The 19,454-nt window shown below is 39.3% G+C and overlaps 1 protein-coding gene and 1 pseudogene across 3 annotated transcripts; both read left to right on the top strand.

Moving 5' to 3' along the window:
• The first annotated feature begins 595 nt into the window (after nucleotides 1–595).
• On the top strand, nucleotides 596–1,086 carry Gm4165 (annotated as a pseudogene).
• Nucleotides 1,087–2,177: 1,091 nt separating this feature from the next.
• On the top strand, nucleotides 2,178–19,355 carry Rfesd (Rieske (Fe-S) domain containing). 3 transcript variants are annotated; one of them, NM_001131069.1, is made up of 4 exons: nucleotides 2,178–2,232; nucleotides 12,604–12,779; nucleotides 12,873–12,907; nucleotides 17,802–19,355. In NM_001131069.1, the coding sequence occupies exons 2-4, from the start codon at nucleotides 12,605–12,607 to the stop codon at nucleotides 18,063–18,065; spliced, it is 474 nt and encodes a 157-aa protein (NP_001124541.1). In that variant the 5' UTR covers nucleotides 2,178–2,232; nucleotide 12,604; the 3' UTR covers nucleotides 18,066–19,355. The 3 variants fall into 3 exon arrangements, with proteins under 3 accessions (NP_001124541.1, NP_001124540.1, NP_849247.3); NM_001131068.1 differs by lacking the exon at nucleotides 2,178–2,232 and adding an exon at nucleotides 2,284–2,875; NM_178916.5 differs by lacking the exon at nucleotides 2,178–2,232 and adding an exon at nucleotides 2,328–3,369.
• Nucleotides 19,356–19,454: the final 99 nt, after the last annotated feature.

Genomic DNA, 19,454 nt, shown 5'->3' with positions numbered 1-19,454 from the left:
GGTGGTTTGAATATGATTGGCCCAGGGAGTGTCACTCTTAGGAGGTGTGGTCTTGTTGGAGTAGGTGTGGCCTTGTTGGAGGAAGTGTGTTTTTGTAGGTGTGGCCTTTAAGACCCTTGTCATAGCTGGTTAGAAGCCAGTCTTCTCCTGTCTACCTTTAGAAGAACATGTAAAACACTCAGCTCCTCCAGGCCCTTGCCTGCCTAGACACTGCCATGTTCCTGCCTTGATGATAATGGACTGAACCTCTGAACCTGTAAGCCAGCCGCAGTTAGGTGCTCTTTATAAGAGTTGTCTTGGTCATAGTGTCTGTTCACAACAGTAAACCCCTATCCAAGACAAACATTGTTCTATAAAATATCACTGGTTATCCTAAAACTATATAGTGAACAGAATAGTATGAAGGAAACTAACACTGAGCTATTATTCTGGACTTCTCTGTGTTTTACTTGTTGGGGCTCATTTTGTAAATATTTGGATAAGCCAGATATGATGGCACACACCTGTGAGTGCTGTGACTTGAGAAAACTTGGAGGGTGATTTGAGAGAATCATTTGAGCTCACAAGTCTGAGATCAACCTGGATAACACAGCAAAACTTTGTCTTGAAAGAAAAAAAATGTATGCAACACACCAGGATAAGTGAACAAGACCCCTGAGTCTCAGGTCCCCAGTCCTTTGGGGCACTGAAATCACTGTGTTAGTATGTTAAATACAGATTTCAACGTCCAATTTTGGATTCACAGTGTAATAATTTTGGAAGTTAGTGATCCTGTGAACATGATGAACATGCCTAGGGTCCACCAGATATTCTGTAAGAAATATGGAAAGGACCAACCCCACAAGGTGACACAGTACAAGAAGGACAAGGATTCTTTGTAAGCAGCGTTATGACAGGAAACAAAGTGACTATGGTGGACAAACTAAGCCTATTTTCCGCAAAAAGGCTTCTACAAAGAAGATTGTGCTGAGACTGGAGTGCATTGAGCCCAACTGCAGATCTAAGAGGATGCTGGCTATTAAGAGATGTGAGCATTTTGAATTGTGAGGCGACAAGAAGAGAAAGGGCCAAGTGATCCAGTTCTAAGCTGATTTTGTTATGAATAAAATCTTGACCTTTCACTCCCTCTGATTGCAGTTGGTCTTTCTGGGAGGGAAAAAATGAAAAGCTTTCAGAAATTAAAAAACAAAAATATATATTGAATCCTTTCTAAGATTTTTACTTCATTGATCTGGTATACTGGGCAAAGTTGCTTTGTTATTGTTTTTTGGTTTTGTTTGTTTTAATTCCTAGGCAGATCTAAAGCCTAGCCAAGATTATGAGCTATTGAATCAAAGGATCATTAATTTTAAAAAATCCTTATTATTCTGTGTGAGCAGGGACATGCATGCTACAGCATAGTTTGTTAAGTCAGTTCCTACATCATTAAATGAGCTCTGGGCTACAACTCAGGCTGTCCCGTTTACAAGCACCCTTACTCCATGAATCATCTTGCTGGCCTCTTTTTTCTTTTTTCTTTTTTTAAAGCAGGGTGTCTGTGCTGCCCAACACTTGGGTTCAAGTGATCAACTTCAGCCCGGGTTGTGGGCTCTATAAGAGCTTGCCACGTGCCAGTTTACAGAGAATGCTTGCAAACCAGTAAGACTCATTTAGCTTGCACCTCTGAGCATAAGTATGGGGAGTTCTTATTGTGTTGCTCTTAATGTAACACTGAAAGAGAAATTGAAAGTGAAAACACACCATCTCCCCTTAAATCTAGTAATTTTTAAAAGCTTTGGTATACACAAATACTTAACCTATTTGTATCTCAAGCAATGAGTTATTTGTGTTAAAGAGAGCATATTACACATGGGAGCCTGTATGGTGTAGTGTATGGAATTGGACCTTTGGGTATACAGTATATGGCTGTAAAGTTTTCCCATGTTCTAGGTATTATTTCGCTTAGGGATGAGATTGCTGAGTGCATTTAAAATTTGGATAAATTTAGAGTGAGTCCGATTATCGTTCTTTGAAAAAAGAAAAGAGAAAGAAAATGATGCACCTACTCATATCCCACAAGAGCTAGAAAAATTCCACAAACAGGACAGCAGCCTGATGGAGGGACGGGAGGGGAGCCAGTACTTCCTAGCACGTGACCCCTGCCCCGCCTCCTCACAAACTCGCGTCGCGCAGGCGCAGGACGCAGGGGCTGCGGGAGCTGGGTGTTGAGGGCGGGGCGAGGACCCCAGCACAGTAAGTTAGGTTCTCGCGGTGCGGGAATTGGGTGAGGGGAGCGGGGCGGAGATTTCTGGCACGCTGCTGCTTCCGGTCGGACACCGCCCGGGCCTGCACTTCCTGCGTCCGCTGGCAGCGGTTCCGAGTCCTCGGGTGTCTGAGCAGGGAGCGTTTGGACCCTCGTGGACTGGCATTGGCAAGAGCCTCAGTGAACTGTTCGCCTTGACAGTTGGGCCACAGCCGGGACCTGCAGCCATTTAAATAGGCTTTTCCGCACTTGTGCCATAAACTATGAAAGCGAATCCTTCTGACGTCCCACGCACCCCAAATATTCTCCTGGGATGGCCGTCGGGACGACTGCTGGTTGCCGTGCTGTCCCTAGCGCCGCTCAATCTAGCAGCTGCGGCCTGTCTTCTTAGCAAATAAAACTGGTTTGAGAACTGCTAAAGCCATGGGGGTGGCTACCAGCCTTGCTGCGCTTCCTGCGGTTGCACCCAGCTGTATAGAGTAGAGGTGCCTTAACGTGGTTGTCCTCTGCACACCCTATGATACAGGCCTCTTAGGAAGCAGTCCGGGATTCAGACGCTGGTGAAACGCCTTGTCATCTTTAATACCAGACATTGGCAGTAATTCGCTCAGCTGCACGGCTTCATTAAATTGGGCAAGTGTTTTACTTTAGATATTTGTGAAGACAATCTTGTACATTAGCATTCCTACATAAACATTCAGAACCATCTTTTCCGATACATGTGTGCACTGCGAATATAAAACTCTCTATACGTTTTTGCCGAACGGTTTTTGTGACTTTCAAGATGATTTTCTTTCAGGCCACATGTTTTTTGTTTTTTGTTTCTTTTCTTTTATAAATCGCTGGCTGCTAGTGACACGAAAGTTACACCAAGCAACATATGAGCTTACAGATATTTAATTTTGTGAGGAGTAATGAACATTTACACGCAAAGTGTCCAAGCGGTAGTGAAATGTAGCTAGTCAAATGTATTTATTATCATCAAACTGCTACTGACTAAAGCATTTCCCTTCCCTGAGCCTAAAAGCCAGGGTGTCACCCTGGAGATAAGCACTGTGATAATTTGTGGGCCAGGTCCCCACTCTAAGAGTCCCTGAGTCATTGCTCAAGAGGAGTGACACATGAGTGTGAGTACCTTTAATTTCATGTCTTTTGTCTTCAGTGACTTTATACTTGAATGAATTATCTACATTAGAAAGGTGTTTAAAACTGTCGGGGCCATCCACTTATCTAAAACAAATAGTTTTATATGGAATTCTCACTTTAAGAAATCTAATTTTAGGGATCTACGAACAACAAAACAGTTTTTATTTTTAAAGACAATGGTAGAACAGAACATTTTTTATTTTTATTTTTTTTTGTCAAAAACTGTATTAAAAATTATGTTCTCCAGCACTATAGCACTTTAAAAACAGTGATTTTGGAGGGAGAGCCAAGGCATTATTTTTTTCCTAGTAGGAAGACTACAGCAGCAGGATTCATAACTCAACGTGACGTTCATTAGCTTCCCTGGAAAGTATCAGTGCTGCTTCTCCTTCTCCTTCTTGTTCTTCAAGAGATTTCTTTTTTATTAGATATTTTCTTTATTTAAATTTCAAATGTTATCCCCTTTCGTGGTTTACCTTCTGAAAACCCCCTCCCACTGTTCACCAACCCACCTACTCTTGCTTCCCAGCCCCGGCATTCCCCTACACTGGGGCATCGAGCCTGCACAGGACTAAGGGCCTCTCCTCCCATTGATGTTCAACAAGGCCGTCCTCTGTTACTTATGCTGCTGGAGCCATGGGTTCCTCCATGTGTACTCTTTGGTTGGTGGTTTAGTCCCTGGGAGCTCTGGAGATACTGGTTGGTTCATATTGTTGTTTCTCCTATGGGGCTGCAAACCCCTTCAGCTCCTTGGGTCCTTTCTCTAGCTCCTCCATTGAGGACTCTGTGTTCAGTCCAATGGTTGGTTGAGAGCATCCACCTCTGTATTTGTCAGGCACTGGCAGAGCCTCTCAGGAGACAGCTATAGCAGGCTCCTGTCAACAAGCTCTTGTTGGCATCCACAATAGTGTCTGGGTTTGGTAACTGTATATGGATGGGATGGATCCCCAGGTGGGGCAGTCTCTGGATGGCCTTTCCTTCAGTCTCTGCTTCACACTTTGTCTCTGTATCTTGTCTCATGGGTATTTTGTTCCCCTTTCTAAGACAGACAGACGTACCCACATATTGGTTTTCCTTCTCTTTGAACTTAATGTAGTCTGTGAATTGTATCTTGGGTATTCCAAGCTTCTGGGGTAATATCCACTTATCAGTGAGTGCATACCATGTGTGTTCTTTTGTGATTGGGTTACCTCACTCAGGATATTTTCTAATTCCATCCATCTCCCTAAGAATTTCATGAAGTCATTGTTTTTAATAGCTGAGTAGTACTCCATTGTGTAAATGTACCACATTTTCTGTATCCATTCCTCTGTTGAGGGACATCTGGGTTCTATCCAGCTTCTGGCTATTAAAAATAGGGCTGCTGTGAACATAGTGGAGCATGTGCCCTTATTAAATGTTGGAGCATCTTCTGGATATATGGCCAGGAGTGGTATAGCTGGGTTCTCAGGTAGTACTTTGTTCAATTTTCTAAGGAACTGCCAGACTGATTTCCAGAGTGGTTGTACCAGTTTGCAATACCACCAGCAATGGAGGAGTGTTCCTCTTTATCCACATCCTTGTCAGCATCTGCTGTCACCTGAGTTTCTGATCTTAGCCATTCTTACTACTGTGAGATGGAATCTCAGGGTTGTTTTGATTTGCATTTCCCTGATGACTAAGGATGTTGAACATTTCTTTAGGTGCTTCTCAGCCATTCAGTATTGCTCAGTTGAGAATTCTTTGTTTAGCTCTGTACTCCATTTTTAATAGGGTTATTTGGTTCTCTGGAGTCTTAACTTCTTGAGTTCTTTTTATATATTGGATATAAGCCCTCTATCAAATGTAGATTTTATAAAGATCTTTTCTCAATCTGTTGGTTGCTGTTTTGTCTCATTGACAGTGTCCCTTGCCTTACAGAAGCTTTGCAATGTTATGAGGTCCCATTTGTCAATTCTTGATCTTAGAGCATAAGCCATTGGTGTTCTGTTCAGGAAACTTTCCCCTGTGCCCATGTGCTCAAGGCTCTTCCCCACTTTCTTTTCTATTAGTTTCAGTGTATCTGGTTCTATGTGGAGGTCCTTGATCCTCTTGGATTTGAGGTTTGTACAAAGACATAAGAATGGATCGATTTGCATTCTTGTACATGTTGATTGCCAGTTAAACTAGCACCATTTGTTGAAAAATGATTCTTTTTTCCACTGGATTGTTTTTAAAGAAGGAAATCATCTATTCCTCAAATTGTGTAGTTGTCTAGTTTTATGATTTCTTTTATTTAATTAAATGAATTTGTTGTATACATGGTGATTATGGTTAGCTCTAGTTTATATTCTTTAAAAACTTATGTGCATATAAAATGTTCTTAGCATAGTTTATTAATTGTGTACTGCAACTCACTTTCCAATTAGCTAAATTTAGTTATTCCATGGTGTATGTGTATGTCAGGTTGTATGCTGTAAATACCTACAAATTTTATGTCAGTGTCAAAAAGCTACACGTTTTAAAAAAGATTTTACTTTTTTAAAAAATAGATGAACTATATGTAGGCATATTAGGCATGCCTGAACAGTTTATCAATGTAACAAAATTTAAATTTTTAAAGATGAACACATGAACTCACTGTCTGAATGGATTGTAATATTCACAGTATTTAATTAAGAACAATATGGGTGTTAATTTTTAAATAATTATCAATACCATAAGTGGTACTATTTATGATACAAAACGAAAACTATTATTTGACAAGTAATACTTTCCTAAGCAAGTACAAGGCTCTAATCATACTTCTCTGAAACTGTTATCAGTAGACAGAGCCCTCTCTGTTCCTTCCTTATCAGCCCCTTCAAAGTTCTCTATAGTTTTCTTGGTTGGAGGCAAACCTTTTAAACGTCCTATGTTCAAACACTAAAATTTGAGGGAAGTTTGTATTTGTTTTTATTTGTTTGCTTGTTGGGAGTGGTTAACTTTGAGAGCTAGTCTATATTTATTGGATTTTTGTTAGTTTTTGGTGTGTGCTGGGGGTGGCTAACTTCTTATCTAGCACTAAGTTTTGATATAAGATATACAAAATTCTGAAAGAGTTGTTTCTTGATTTATGTGCAAGTAAATGCTCTAATACAAACTCTTATTTTTCTTGAGTTTGTAACCAAGACATAAAGTAGTATTCAACTTAAATACTACAAAGAATAACTTTAAATATAAGAATTAACAGTGCTTTTGTGGCCCTTAAGAATAGTTTTATTATTTTTGCTTTTCTCTTTAAGACTACTTGCTGCTCTTCCAGAGGACATGGACTTGATTCCCAGCACCCACATGGTGACATAAAACTGTAACTGCAGTTCTGGGGGATCTGATGCCCTCTTCCAGACTAATATGGCACCTGACATGCATACGGTGTGCAGACATACATGCAGGCACAATATCAAGATTAATAAAATAATAATGAAAATATTTTAAGAACATGTATTCATGAATAACATTTTTTGGTTTTATGTCTTTTGCACATGATTGAAAAATGAAAGCTTATGTTCACACTTTAAAATGGGTTCATTTCTACTGCTATACAGCATTCCATTGAATGGATATGCAAATTATTCATCCCACTACTAAAAGTCTGTGTTGTTTCCTGTCCTTTGTTGGCATAATCATTCTTCCAGCATTCCTCAAGTGGGATATTGGGTCAAGACCGTTCAGCTTTCCTGGGTGATGCCATGTTGCATTGGCATTAGGTTAAGTGGGTATGCCATATTCTTGCCAATATTCTTCTATTTTTTTTTGCTAGTCAGCTGGATGGAAATATTCTAGCTTGGGATTTACTTTGCATTTTCTTTCATTTTTCTGATGAGGTTAAACATACTCACATGTGACTATTGGTCAGGAGGAATCCTTCATCTGTGAACTGTTTGGTCATGTCTTTTGTCCATTTTTTTCTTTGCTTATTTGTTATTTCTTACTGTCATATATTCTGCATCTCATTTTGCAAGGTATATGTGTAGCAAATTTAATATGATTTCTTTCCTTTTACTTCAGCCTATTTCCCTTTTCTCTACTTGTTTATTTCTTCATTTTCTTATCATTTGGTTTTGTGTTCTTTCTATGAAACCTGATAAGGCTGTAGATCCACCTTTGAAGGTGAATGTTCCCATTAGAAATTTGTATACTTGATCAAATCAAGCAAAACCAGATGACCTGAGAAAGGGAGTTCCAGTTTCCTGTCAGCCACAAATTACCCCCCCCCAATAATGGTAATGTCCCTTTACCCTTTTCTTTTAACAAAGTCTTACCATATATCCCTGGCTGGTCTGGAACTTACTATGTAGACCAGTAAGCCTAGCCTTTAACTCAGAGATCTGCCTGTCTCAGCCTCTGAGTGCTGGGATTAAGATGTATGCCACCACAACTGGCCCCTTGGGGTTTTTTTTGTTTGTTTGTTTGTTTGTTTTTGTTGTTGTTGTTAACATTATTTTTGCTGTTCTATTGTGGAATAATTTTTAAAACAGCATATATCTTAGTTTTTCATGTAACAATTGTCTTAGTTTGGGTTTTATTGCTGTGCAGAGATACCATGACCTTAGCATCTATGAAAGAAAATATTTAATTTGGGCTGGCTTACATGTAGTCCAGAAGTTGGTCCATTATCATGGTGGGAAACATGGCAGCATGCAGTCAGACATGGTGCTAGAAAAGGAGCTAAGAGTTCTCCATCTTCATCCACAAGCAACAAGAAGGGAGTCCCACAGTAGGCCTAGCTTAAGCATATATGAGACCTCAAAGCCCACCTCCACAGTGACACACTTCCTCTAACAAGGCCACACCTATGCCAACAAGGACACATCTCCTAATTGTACCACTCCCAATGGACCAAGCATTCAAACACATCAGTCTATGGGGCCATTCCTATTCAAACCATCACAACATTTAAATGCTAAGTTAAGCTCCCCATCCCCAACCCATGTTGTAGGGATAGAATTTGTGGCATGTGCTAGTCTTCCCATTTCTTACCACTGAGCTGCATCCCAGGCCAGCTAGGTTAATTAGAGCAAGGGTTGGTTCCACAGTAGTGGATTTCAGAGCCAACCAGTTCTAAAACTTGTGTTAAGTTTATACGTGGAATGAAATCTCTTGCTTCTCAGACCCATATCAAGGCACATTTCTCCTTCCATTCATGCATGTTTTAGAACCCAAGCTTGTGATGCTATCAGATATCCTATCTTCCACCTGGTTTAGCTGCCCCCATTGTTACAATAACTGGTAAATTCCCTTTTATTAAAACTCCCTTCTAATAAACTCACTAAGGGTTTTATTCCTAAGTAAATATTTTCTGTTTTTATAAACTTGCTTTTAAATTGGCCATAGTTTTTCCTTCCTAACATTGTAAAGTTTATGGTTTGGAGCCATATAATCTAGATCCAAGTTCTCCTTTAAACAAGTTGGATATGTGGGTACATATACACAAAATGTTAACTTCAAGCTGAAATTATCCAATATTATAGCTTCCTGTAAAAGGTGTGCTAAGTGCTTATGGATGTAGCAGGGTCAGTGTAATTTAGAAGGTTGAGTGGGAGTGTCATCTTCATATAATTGGAGTATTTGAAGTTAACATGTGCTTCATAATATTTTCAACTTTAGACAGCTATATTTTTAATACTAGGAGCATTTCACAGTATACTTCTTAGTGTGTTTAATAGCATTTTCTGCTGGTGATGTGGGACATCATTTTTACTTCATTTCCTTTCCATATGTAATGCTTTATCTTGCATAAGGCAAAGTTGTAAACCTCATACTGTAATAACAAATTCACACAATTATAAAATTACTAAGATTAATTGAAAGGGGCTAAAGCAATGGCTCACAGGTTTAAGAGCATTTGCTGTTCTTCCAGAGGACCCAGGTTTGAATTCAGTTCCAACATGGTTCATGCAGTCCTCTGTAACTCCAGCTCCAAGGATCTGATACTGTCCTCTAGCCTCCTTAAGCGGCAGCCAAGTATGAACATGTGGTGCACAAACATACATGCAAGCAAAATACCCATACATATAAAATAACTCTTTAAAAGAGTGAATAAAAAATGGAAATAAAACCTAAGATTGCTTCAAAACTCTAGAATTATTTTATTTTGATTTGGAAGATTTTGTCCTATATAAACATATATTGTGGCCTTTTAAGATGATCAAAGAATTATTTGGGTATTGAAAGCACACACATAGCATTTGGTGCTAGAGAGAGAGAGATAGCTTAGTTGTTAGGGTTCTTACCATGTATGCATAGAGCTCTGGATTTGATCTCAAACACTGCATAAACCTGGTGTGGTAACTAAGACCTGTAATATTAGCGCTAGAGAGATGGAAGCAGAAAGATAAGGAGCACAAGGCCCCATACAAGACAAATGAGACCTATGTAAAATACAAGCACACCTTGTAAACATCTGTGTAGCTTTGCATCTTTGAAGAACATCTGCTGAGTGGACACAGTGGCTATTTTTGAGGGTGGGCCATAGCTATAGCCCTTGAGACTGTCTCTATGAATAATACTGAATAACTTCTTAGCCCTGATTTTTGTCTTTACATTTTAACTTCTACATTAGGCCCAAAAAGTGAAATGCCAGACAAAACTTAGAAATGTAGGCAAAAGAGAGCTGAAATGACTATGTTATGGATATAAACCTTTAGTTAGATTATAACCAATATTTGGTTTGGGGGAGGTATAAAAATACATCAGTTTACAAAAAGGGGGCTGGATAGTTTGAGCTTTTTGCTAACAACTGGTTTTAGAACAGTGCAGCTTCATTTTTTTTTTTCACGTATCATTTAGTGCTTTTTGCCTCATTGACTGCCTTTATTTGTCTTTGCTTATTACCTCCCTGCATTAGGTGCAAGTGTAAAGAGTGAATTAGTTGCATGTAGTTTTTAGGTGTGGCCTTCCCTCTCAGTGCTGGTCTTGCCTCTCTCGGTGTCTTCCACTGTGGTCTAATGAGAAGGGCTTTGAGCATTGGTTATTCCTCCCACATCAGAAACCCTCTGGCTCGGATGCTTCACTGTGTGGAGCACCTTTCTATTCTCTGTGTTTTTATACCAGCCCTGTTATCATCCGTTTTCCAGAAAGCCCAGTGCACTGTCTTTAAAGGGGGACCATATAAAACTTCCTTGCTGTACATCAGTTAGTGACTTCCCAGTACTAGGAAAGGGAAGACCCTTTGTCTCTACCAGTGCTCTGCAACTAGTTTTTACCTCTAGCCAAGTGTCAGCCAATCTTGTGTATTGTTTGCCAGTTTATATTGTTTCTCAGGTCCCAAGTTTGCTCTTTGTTCACTATGGAATTCTCCTCCACCACTGCTTCACACATCTGGCTCATTTTAGTGTAGGGGTTTCAACTTGATTATATCAGTGACTCTAAAGTCCATTCTTTGCAAAATGTCCTCACCCTGTCATTTTCTTTCACAGGTCACTCAGAGTAATTTCATTATGTTTTACTTTAATGTGTCATTCATATTTACATATTCATTATCAACCATGTCATGTAGAACACAGTCCTTGGGAGTCAGAAGGCTTGCATGTCCTAACTCCCAAAGTGGCACCACATAGTCATTGATCAAAAAGCAGTCAGAAAATATTCATCTCTAGCCAAAAGAAAGCTTTGAAGGAGAATCTAAAGATAGCTCGTTTGTAATTCTGTGGTAGTTTTTGAAAATAACCACCTTGGTCATTCCTCAAGAAACCTCTCTGTTGGTATTGTGAATGGTTGTGATTACATGTTACTAAGACACTGTCACTTCCATCATCTGTCATAAGTTTTGAATTTTCTCACATGATAAGAGAATTGGCTCTGCTGGAAACAGTCCAGGTACCTAGAGGACTCTGCACTTTAGCATTTTCAGTTAATGGGTGAGCTTGCTTTGTGAAGTCACATAAGGGTCCGAATCCCAAAGGAGATGTGTGAAGATGACTCTTCTCACATGGAGTCAGTAGAGTGTGAATATAGTCTTAAGGTATCCATGAGCCACTGAATCACTTTCTGGCTACAAAGAAAAAAAAAAAAAAAGGTTGACTATCTATTCTCAGGGAAAAAAAGGGCATGACCTGTAATCCTCTTATATAAGTTAATCAAAGGGGAAAAATTAGTGTCTGTCTGTGAATGTGGAATAATCTAGTAACACTTCTCTCATACAGAGTAATTACCTAGTTGGATACAAGGAAAAATGGCTATGTGTTCACGCACTTCAAGTGAGCCACTTTAGCAGGGCATCCATGGCACTCCTTTAGCAGAATAAGTGCAGAAAACAACTGGTTATTGTTTTTCTTTTTCTTTTAATATTTTTTATTACATATTTCCTCAATTACATTTCCAATGCTATCCCAAAAGTCCCCCATACCCTCCCCCCCACTTCCCTACCCACCCATTCCCATTTTTTTTGGCCCTGGAGTTCCCCTGTACTGGGGCATATAATGTTTGCGTGTCCAATGGGCCTCTCTTTCCAGTGATGGCCGACTAGGCCATCTTTTGATACATATGCAGCTAGAGTCAAGAGCTCCGGGGTACTGGTTAGCTCATAATGTTGTTCCACCTATAGGGTTGCAGATCCCTTTAGCTCCTTGGGTACTTTCTCTAGCTCCTCCATTGGGAGCCCTGTGATCCATCCAATAGCTGACTGTGAGCATTCACTTCTGTGTTTGTTAGGCCCCGGCATAGTCTCACAAGAGACAGCTACATCTGGGTCCTTTCAATAAAATCTTGCTAGTGTATGCAATGGTGTCAGCGTTTGGAAGCTGATTATGGGGTACCCTGGATATGGCAGTCTCTACATGGTCCATCCTTTCGTCTCAGCTCCAAACTTTGTCTCTGTAACTCCTTCCATGGGTGGTTATTCTTTAGTATTGCGTTTGATAAGGAATGAAAGTACAATGAAGCTGTAGTCTCTTCAGGCTTATGCATCTGCTCTGAAATTCCCTTCTTGAGTATTGAAAGTAACGTATGTTTTCCCTGACAGTGGGGAGTCTTCGTTGGTTTGATGGATGTTTGTTTTTTTAAATTAAAGTAAAGATGAACAAATATTTTGTTCTGTACATCTATAGAAAAATACATTCATTAATTTCAAGAAACCCAGACTAGAAAGGAATACTTACAGTGTTTTCCTCCTTCCTTCCTCCTTTCTTCCCTCTTCTCCACTCCTCACATCACTAAATAGCATGGACCCTGAAATCTCTAAATGCATTTCTAAATGTCCTCTCCTCTCTAAATAGCATGGACCCTGAAATCTCTGAACAAGATGAGGAAAAGAAGAAATATACTTCCGTCTGTGTTGGCAGAGAAGAGGACATTAGAAAATCAGAAAGAATGACAGCTGTTGTCCATGACAGAGAAGTGGTCATTTTCTACCACAAAGGGGAATATCATGCTATGGACATTCGCTGTTACCGTAAGATTTGTTTTCATATGTTGAATTTGTCCTTGTTTATCACAAAACCATCAAAATTCAATTTAGTGACTAGATATATCAATTCCTTTTCAGATTCTGGAGGGCCCTTACACTTGGGAGAAATTGAGGTATGTAAAATTAAATTTACCCTAAACAAATTCAATGTTTCCTACATTCTTAGTATTTTATTTTATTCTTTATTCAGATTGATATTTATCATTATTCTTGCCTATTCATACCTTAAAATGTAAAGAAAATCATTTTCCAGACAAATAAAACAAGTATGTCCTTTGAACTAACAAATATACCCTGATATCTACTCTGTGAATATAATTGCACAAATGCTTGATTATATATAGGAAAAGCTTGTTGCAGTATCATTATAATGGAAAATTTAAGATCATCTCGTTAATAAATATATTATAACATAGCTATGCTTTGGAACATTTACACCCATTAAATTAATGAAGCAGCCATATCTGTGCTGGTATTCAGGGATATTAACAATGTGTTTGTGAAAATCAGAAATGAAAAAGGAGACATAACAACAGAACACAAGGAAATTCAAAACATCATTAGATCCTACCACAAAAGGCTATACTCAACAAAACTGGAAAACCTGGATGAAATGGACAACTTCCTAGACAGATACCAGGTACCAAAGTCAAATCAGGATCAGATAAACGATCTTAACACTCCCATTTCCCCTAAAGAAATAGAAGCAGTCATTAATAGTCTCCCAACCAAAAAAAGCCCAAGACCAGATGGGTTTAGTGCAGAGTTCTATCAGACCTTCAAACTATTCCACAAAATAGAAACAGAAAGTACAGAGAAATTAGTGTACAGAGTGAGTTCCAGGACAGCCAGGACTTCACAGAGAAACCCTGTCTCGAAAAATGTAGAAAAAAAAAATCCAACACCCCTTCATGATAAAAGTCATGGAAAGATCAGGAATTCAAGGCCCATATCTAAACATAATAAAAGCAATCTACGTAAACCAGTAGCCAACATCAAACTAAATGGAGAGAAACTGGAAGCAATCCCACTAAAATCAGGGACTAGACAAGGCTGCCCACTTTCTCCCTACCTATTCAATATAGTACTTGAAGTCCTAGCCAGATCAATTCAACAACAAACAGAGATCAAGGGGATACAAATTGGAAAGGAAGAAGTCAAAATATCACTATTTGCAGATAATATGATACTGTATATAAGTGACCCTAAAAATTCCACAAGAAATCTCCTAAACCTAATAAACAGCTTCGGTGAAGTAGCTGGATATAAAATTAACTCAAACAAGTCAATGGCCTTTCTCTACACAAAGAATAAACAGGCTGAGAAAGAAATTAGGGAAACAACACCCTTGTCAATAGTCACAAATAATATAAAATACCTTGGCGTGACTCTGACTAAGGAAGTGAAAGATCTGTATGATAAGAACTTCAAATCTCTGAAGAAAGAAATTAAAGATCTCAGAAGATGGAAAGATCTCCCATGCTCATGGATTGGCAATGTAAAAAACATTGTAAAAATGGCTATCTTGCCAAAAGCAATCTACAGATTCAATGCAGTCCCCATCAAAATTCCAACTCAATTCTTCAACAAATTAGAAAGAGCAATTTGCAAATTCATCTGGAATAACAAAAAACCTAGGATAGCAAAAACTCTTCTCAAGGATAAAAGAACCTCTGGTGGAATCACCATGCCTGACCTAAAGCTTTACTACAGAGCAATTGTGATAAAAACTGCATGGTACTGTATAGCGACAGTAAAGTAGACCAATGGAATAGAATTGAAGACCCAGAAATGAGCCCACACACCTATGATCACTTGATCTTCGACAAAGGAGCTAAAACCATCCAGTGGAAAAAAGACAGCATTTTCAACAAATGGTGCTGGCACAATTGGCGGTTATCATGTGGAAGAATGCGAATCGATCCATTCCTATCTCCTTGTACAAAGCTCAAGTCTAAGTGGATCAAAGACCTCCACATAAAACCAAAGACACTGAAATTTATAGAGGAGAAAGTAGGGAAAAGCCTCGAAGATATGGGCACAGGGAAAAATTCCTGAACAGAACACAAATGGCTTGTGCTGTAAGATCAAGAATGGACAAATGGGACCTCATAAAATTACAAAGCTTCTGTAAGGCAAAAGATACTGTCAATAAGTCAAAAAGCCCACCAACAGATTGGGAAAGGATTTTTACCAATCCTAAATCTGATAAGGGACTAATATCTAATATATACAAAGAGCTCAAGAAGCTGGACTCCAGATATTCAAAAACCCCATTAAAAATGGGGTATAGAGCTAAACAAAGAATTCTCAACTGAGCAATACTGAAGGGCTGAGAAGCACTTGAAAAAATGTTCAACATCCTTAATCATCAGGGAAATGCAAATCAAAACAACTCTGAGATTCCACCTCTCACCAGTCAGAATGGCTAAGATCAAAAATTCAGGTGACAGCAGATGTTGGTGAGGATGTGGAGAAAGAGAAACACTCCTCCATTGCTTTTGGGATTGTAAGTTTGTACAACCACTCTGGAAATCAGTCTGGAGGTTCCTCAGAAAATTGGACATAGTACTACTGGAAGATCCAGCAATCGCTCTCCTGGGCATAAACCCAGAAGATGTTCCAACTGGCAATAAGGACACATGCTCCACTATGTTCATAGTAGCCTTATTTATAATAGCCAGAAGCTGGAAAGAACCCAATGTCCCTCAACAGAGGAATGGATACAGAAAATGTGGTACATCTACACAATGGAGTACTACTCAGCTATTAAAAAGAATGAATTTATGAAATTCTTGGGCAAATGGATGTATCTGGAGGATATCATCCTGAGTGAGGTAACCCAGTCACAAAAGAAGTCACTTGATAGGCACTCACTGATAAGTGGATATTTGCCCAGAAACTTAAAATACCCAAGATACAATTTGCAAAACAAGAAAATCAAGAAGGAAGACCAACGTCTGGATACTTCATTCATTCTTAGAAGAGGGAACAAAATACCATGGAAGGAGTTACAGAGACAAAGTTTGGAGTTAAGATGAAAGGATGAACCATCCAGAGAATACCCACCCGGGGATCCATCCCATAATCAGCCACCAAACACAGACACTATTGCACATGCCAGCAAGATTTTGCTGATAGGACCCTGATATAGCTGTCTCGTGTGAGGCTTTGCCAGTGCCTGGCAAATACAGAAGTGGATGCTCATGGTCATCCATTAGATGGAACACAGGACCCCCAATGGAAGAGCTTCAGAAAGTACCCAAGGAGCTAAAGGGGTCTGCAACCCTATAGGTGGAACAATAATATGAACTAACCAGTACCCCTAGAGCTCATGTCTAGCTGCGTATGTAGCAGAAGATGGCCTAGTCTGCCATCATTGGGAAGAGAAGCCCCTTGGTCTTGCAAACTTTATATGCCCCAGTACAGGGGAACGCCAGGGCCAAGAAGTGGGAGTGGGTGGGTAGGCGAGCAGGGCAGGGGGAGGTATAGGGGACTTTTGGAATAGCATTTGAAATGTAAATGAAGAAAATATCTAATAAAAAATTGAAAAAAAAAGAGAATAAAAGGGCAAATGAAAATAGAGAAAATGGAAAAAAAACAAAACAATGTGTTTGTGAATATTAAGAGCAAATGGAGTAGTTCTAATAAGCCTGCATTTTTAAAACATCCATTTTTATTAATACTTTGAATTTTATGAGTATGTATTTCCAATATAATAAAGGGTATTATTCAGTATATTATATTAGAATAATAATATTCAATATAATAAAAGGTTTTCAAAGTATTTGAGAAAAAACAACTTTTGAAATATTACGTAAAAAATTTGGGAAAATTCCCTTTGCTTTCTTATACTCCAAAACTAGCTATCTAATTTCTGTCTTCCATTTTTTAGTTTTGTTTTGTTCTGTTTTGTCTTGTTTTGCCTAATTACTATAAAGTACAAGTGTGCATGTTAACCATATATGTTCCTGTTCCAAACACAGGACATATATTTGTTATGAAAATGTCACTATTTGCTGATACCTGTATGGGAACTGTATCAGCAATCCTTGGTTTCCGGTACAGAGGGCTGTAAGCACCTGTTGATGAGAATACTAGTATTGCAGGCTACAAAGAGCTTGCTACTTGGCATGTGAGCCGCAGCCTGAACTCGTGGCATGTTGGAGCCTCTTAGACACGCCGAACCCTAGTCCCCCAATGCTCACTGAATCTAAACAGACAGCTGTGTTTACAGCTGTGTTTACAGCAGCTGTGTTTACAGCTGTGTTTACAGCTGTGTTTACAGCAGGTCCAGGTGTTCCTTAAGGCTTGGCAGCCTTTCACTAAGACATTAAAAGTGGGGATCACAAATTGCTTGTCTAAGAGCCTTGCACGTATGCCTTTAGTAATGCCTAGGCATTACAACTCTTCTGGGAGCTAATGAAAATTCCTCTAGAGGCACTAGAAGCCCTGCCCCCTTTCTGCCAAGCAAGTGACTTTAGTGTAGATATCTACTGGCTATGAGGCAGTGAGGTCTTCTGCCAGCCAGATCTCCCCTGCTGCAGCTCCAGCTCACCAAGTTCTAGCTACAGAAGGAGCTTGATCGTCCTCAGATTAGGTTTGCTTTGTGATGATTAACTTGTGGGTAGGAGGAGAAGACAAGGCCTTCTGTCTATTTGCTGTGTTTATCTACTTTCTGTGTGGGGGGACAGCCTTGTGGAGGCCGCTGCCCTTGTCTGTCTATCTGGGTTTCTGGGGCTGAAAACACAGCGTGCCTTCACCTACAGAACTCTCCCACTGGCAGACTCCTCTTTGTTTATGAGACAGTCTCACAGTGTAATCCAGGCTGACTTCAAGCTCAAGAGCTTCTTGCCTCAGCTCCCAAGTGAACTCTGGGTTACTAGTGCGTGCCGTTCCTCTTAGTGCTGTTCTTTAGCCCAGTTCTCCTGTATTAGATTAAATCTGAGATCTGTCCCAAACACTTTAAGGTCAAGACGATTAAATCTGTTATTTTTTCTCCTCCAGGATTTCAATGGACAATCATGTATAGTTTGCCCCTGGCATAAATATAAAATCACTTTGGCAACAGGAGAAGGATTATACCAGTCTATAAATCCTAAAGACCCATCAGCAAAACCCAAGTGGTGTTCCAAAGGAGTAAAGCAAAGGATTCACACCGTGAAGGTGGATAACGGCAATATTTATGTGACACTTTCTAAGGAACCATTTAAATGTGACTCTGACTATTATGCCACTGGAGAATTCAAAGTGATTCAGAGTTCCTCCTGATAAAAAATGTACAGCAACAAAAATAAAATAAAGTAAGATGTGTGTATGTTTGAAAATATTTTAAAGTAATTTTGTTTCCGTACCAAAGATGGATTTTTTTCCAACATATGTACCTGTGTCTTGTCAGGCAGGGGCTGCAGAGATGGGCCAGTGGCTAAGGGCTCATGCTGTTCTTTCAGAGCACCTGAATTCAGTTCCTAGCACTTATATAAAGTGGCTCAAAGTTCCCTATGATCTGATTCCCCCTCCAAGGGATGATGCCCTCTTCTGGTCTCTGTGGGCACCTGCACACACAAGTCATTTACACATAAATAAAAATAAAAGCAGATATTTTTTAAAGTCTTAAATCTGAAAAGTTTAAAAACACATTTACTTTAGTATGACTTCAGGGCCCCCACCCAGGTCAACAGGATACATTCCATATTTCTCAGGACTGATTGGCATCTGTACATTATAGGTCAACAGGATACATTCCATATTTCTCAGGACTGATTGGCATCTGTACATTATAGGTCAACAGGATACATTCCATATTTCTCAGGACTGATTGGCATCTGTACATTATAGGCTTGAGATGATCAGGTTAAGAAGCATAAAGATAACTTAGAGTAAACACAGTTGACAGCAGATAAAGCAGAAAACTTAACAGGAAAAGTGTAAATGAGGCAAAGACTTGTTTCCCCAATCACAGCGTGTTTTGGAAAGTTTTCATAATTCAAACTCAGTCGCTTCAACAGTTCCCAGCAGTCCTCTGTTCCTCTTGCATTGATGTGTCCACAGGTTGCTGACTTCCGTATTTAATTACACTATTTACAATTTTAAAGGTAGAATTTAAACACACTGAGATCCTTGAATTTTAGGTTGTATATTATACATTTGCTTACAAATGTTTAGCACATGTTTTACATGTTAAAACTGCCACCAAAAATTGAGGCCAATGTATATGTTAAACTTAAAAATGAGAAACTTAAAGCTTGTTCCAGCATTCTGAGGCAGAGGTAGAAGGATCTCTGCGAATTAGAGGCTAACCTGGGCTACATAGTGAGTTCTAAACAGCCAGCACTACATAGTGAGACCCTATCAAAGAAGGGGGCTGGGAAGTTATAGATAGGAAGACCCAGGAAAACGTAGCTTGGTCTTAACATATTCTCTTATCAGGGCTGATTCTTGATGTAAAAAGCCACGAACAGTAACACCCTAACCAAGATATATGTAAAGTCTCCTATTCAACAAACCAAAGAACTTTACTTACATGAACCTTTCAAATAAAAGTTTAAAAGAATTTTAGAGAACATTGTGTATGTGTATAAATTTCCCATAAATGTGTAGACAACAGAGAAGTAGTATTTTGTTCCTCAGAGTTTACAAGCAGGGTTGATGTTCTCTTGG

The sequence above is a fragment of the Mus musculus genome, chromosome 13, assembly GCF_000001635.26.
Source record: "Mus musculus strain C57BL/6J chromosome 13, GRCm38.p6 C57BL/6J".
NCBI lineage: Eukaryota > Metazoa > Chordata > Mammalia > Rodentia > Muridae > Mus > Mus musculus.
Note: the sequence above shows the minus strand (reverse complement) of the source record. Positions and strands in the feature narration are given on the sequence as shown.

What these genes read in the sequence shown, in the direction of transcription:
- Rfesd (NM_001131069.1), top strand. Translation starts at nt 12,605, where the DNA reads ATGGACCCTGAAATCTCTGAACAAGATGAGGAAAAGAAGAAATATACT. An exon ending in TATGGACATTCGCTGTTACC is followed by an intron (nt 12,780 to 12,872) that starts GTAAGATTTGTT and finishes ATTCCTTTTCAG; the next exon opens with ATTCTGGAGGGCCCTTACAC. An exon ending in TACACTTGGGAGAAATTGAG is followed by an intron (nt 12,908 to 17,801) that starts GTATGTAAAATT and finishes TTTCTCCTCCAG; the next exon opens with GATTTCAATGGACAATCATG.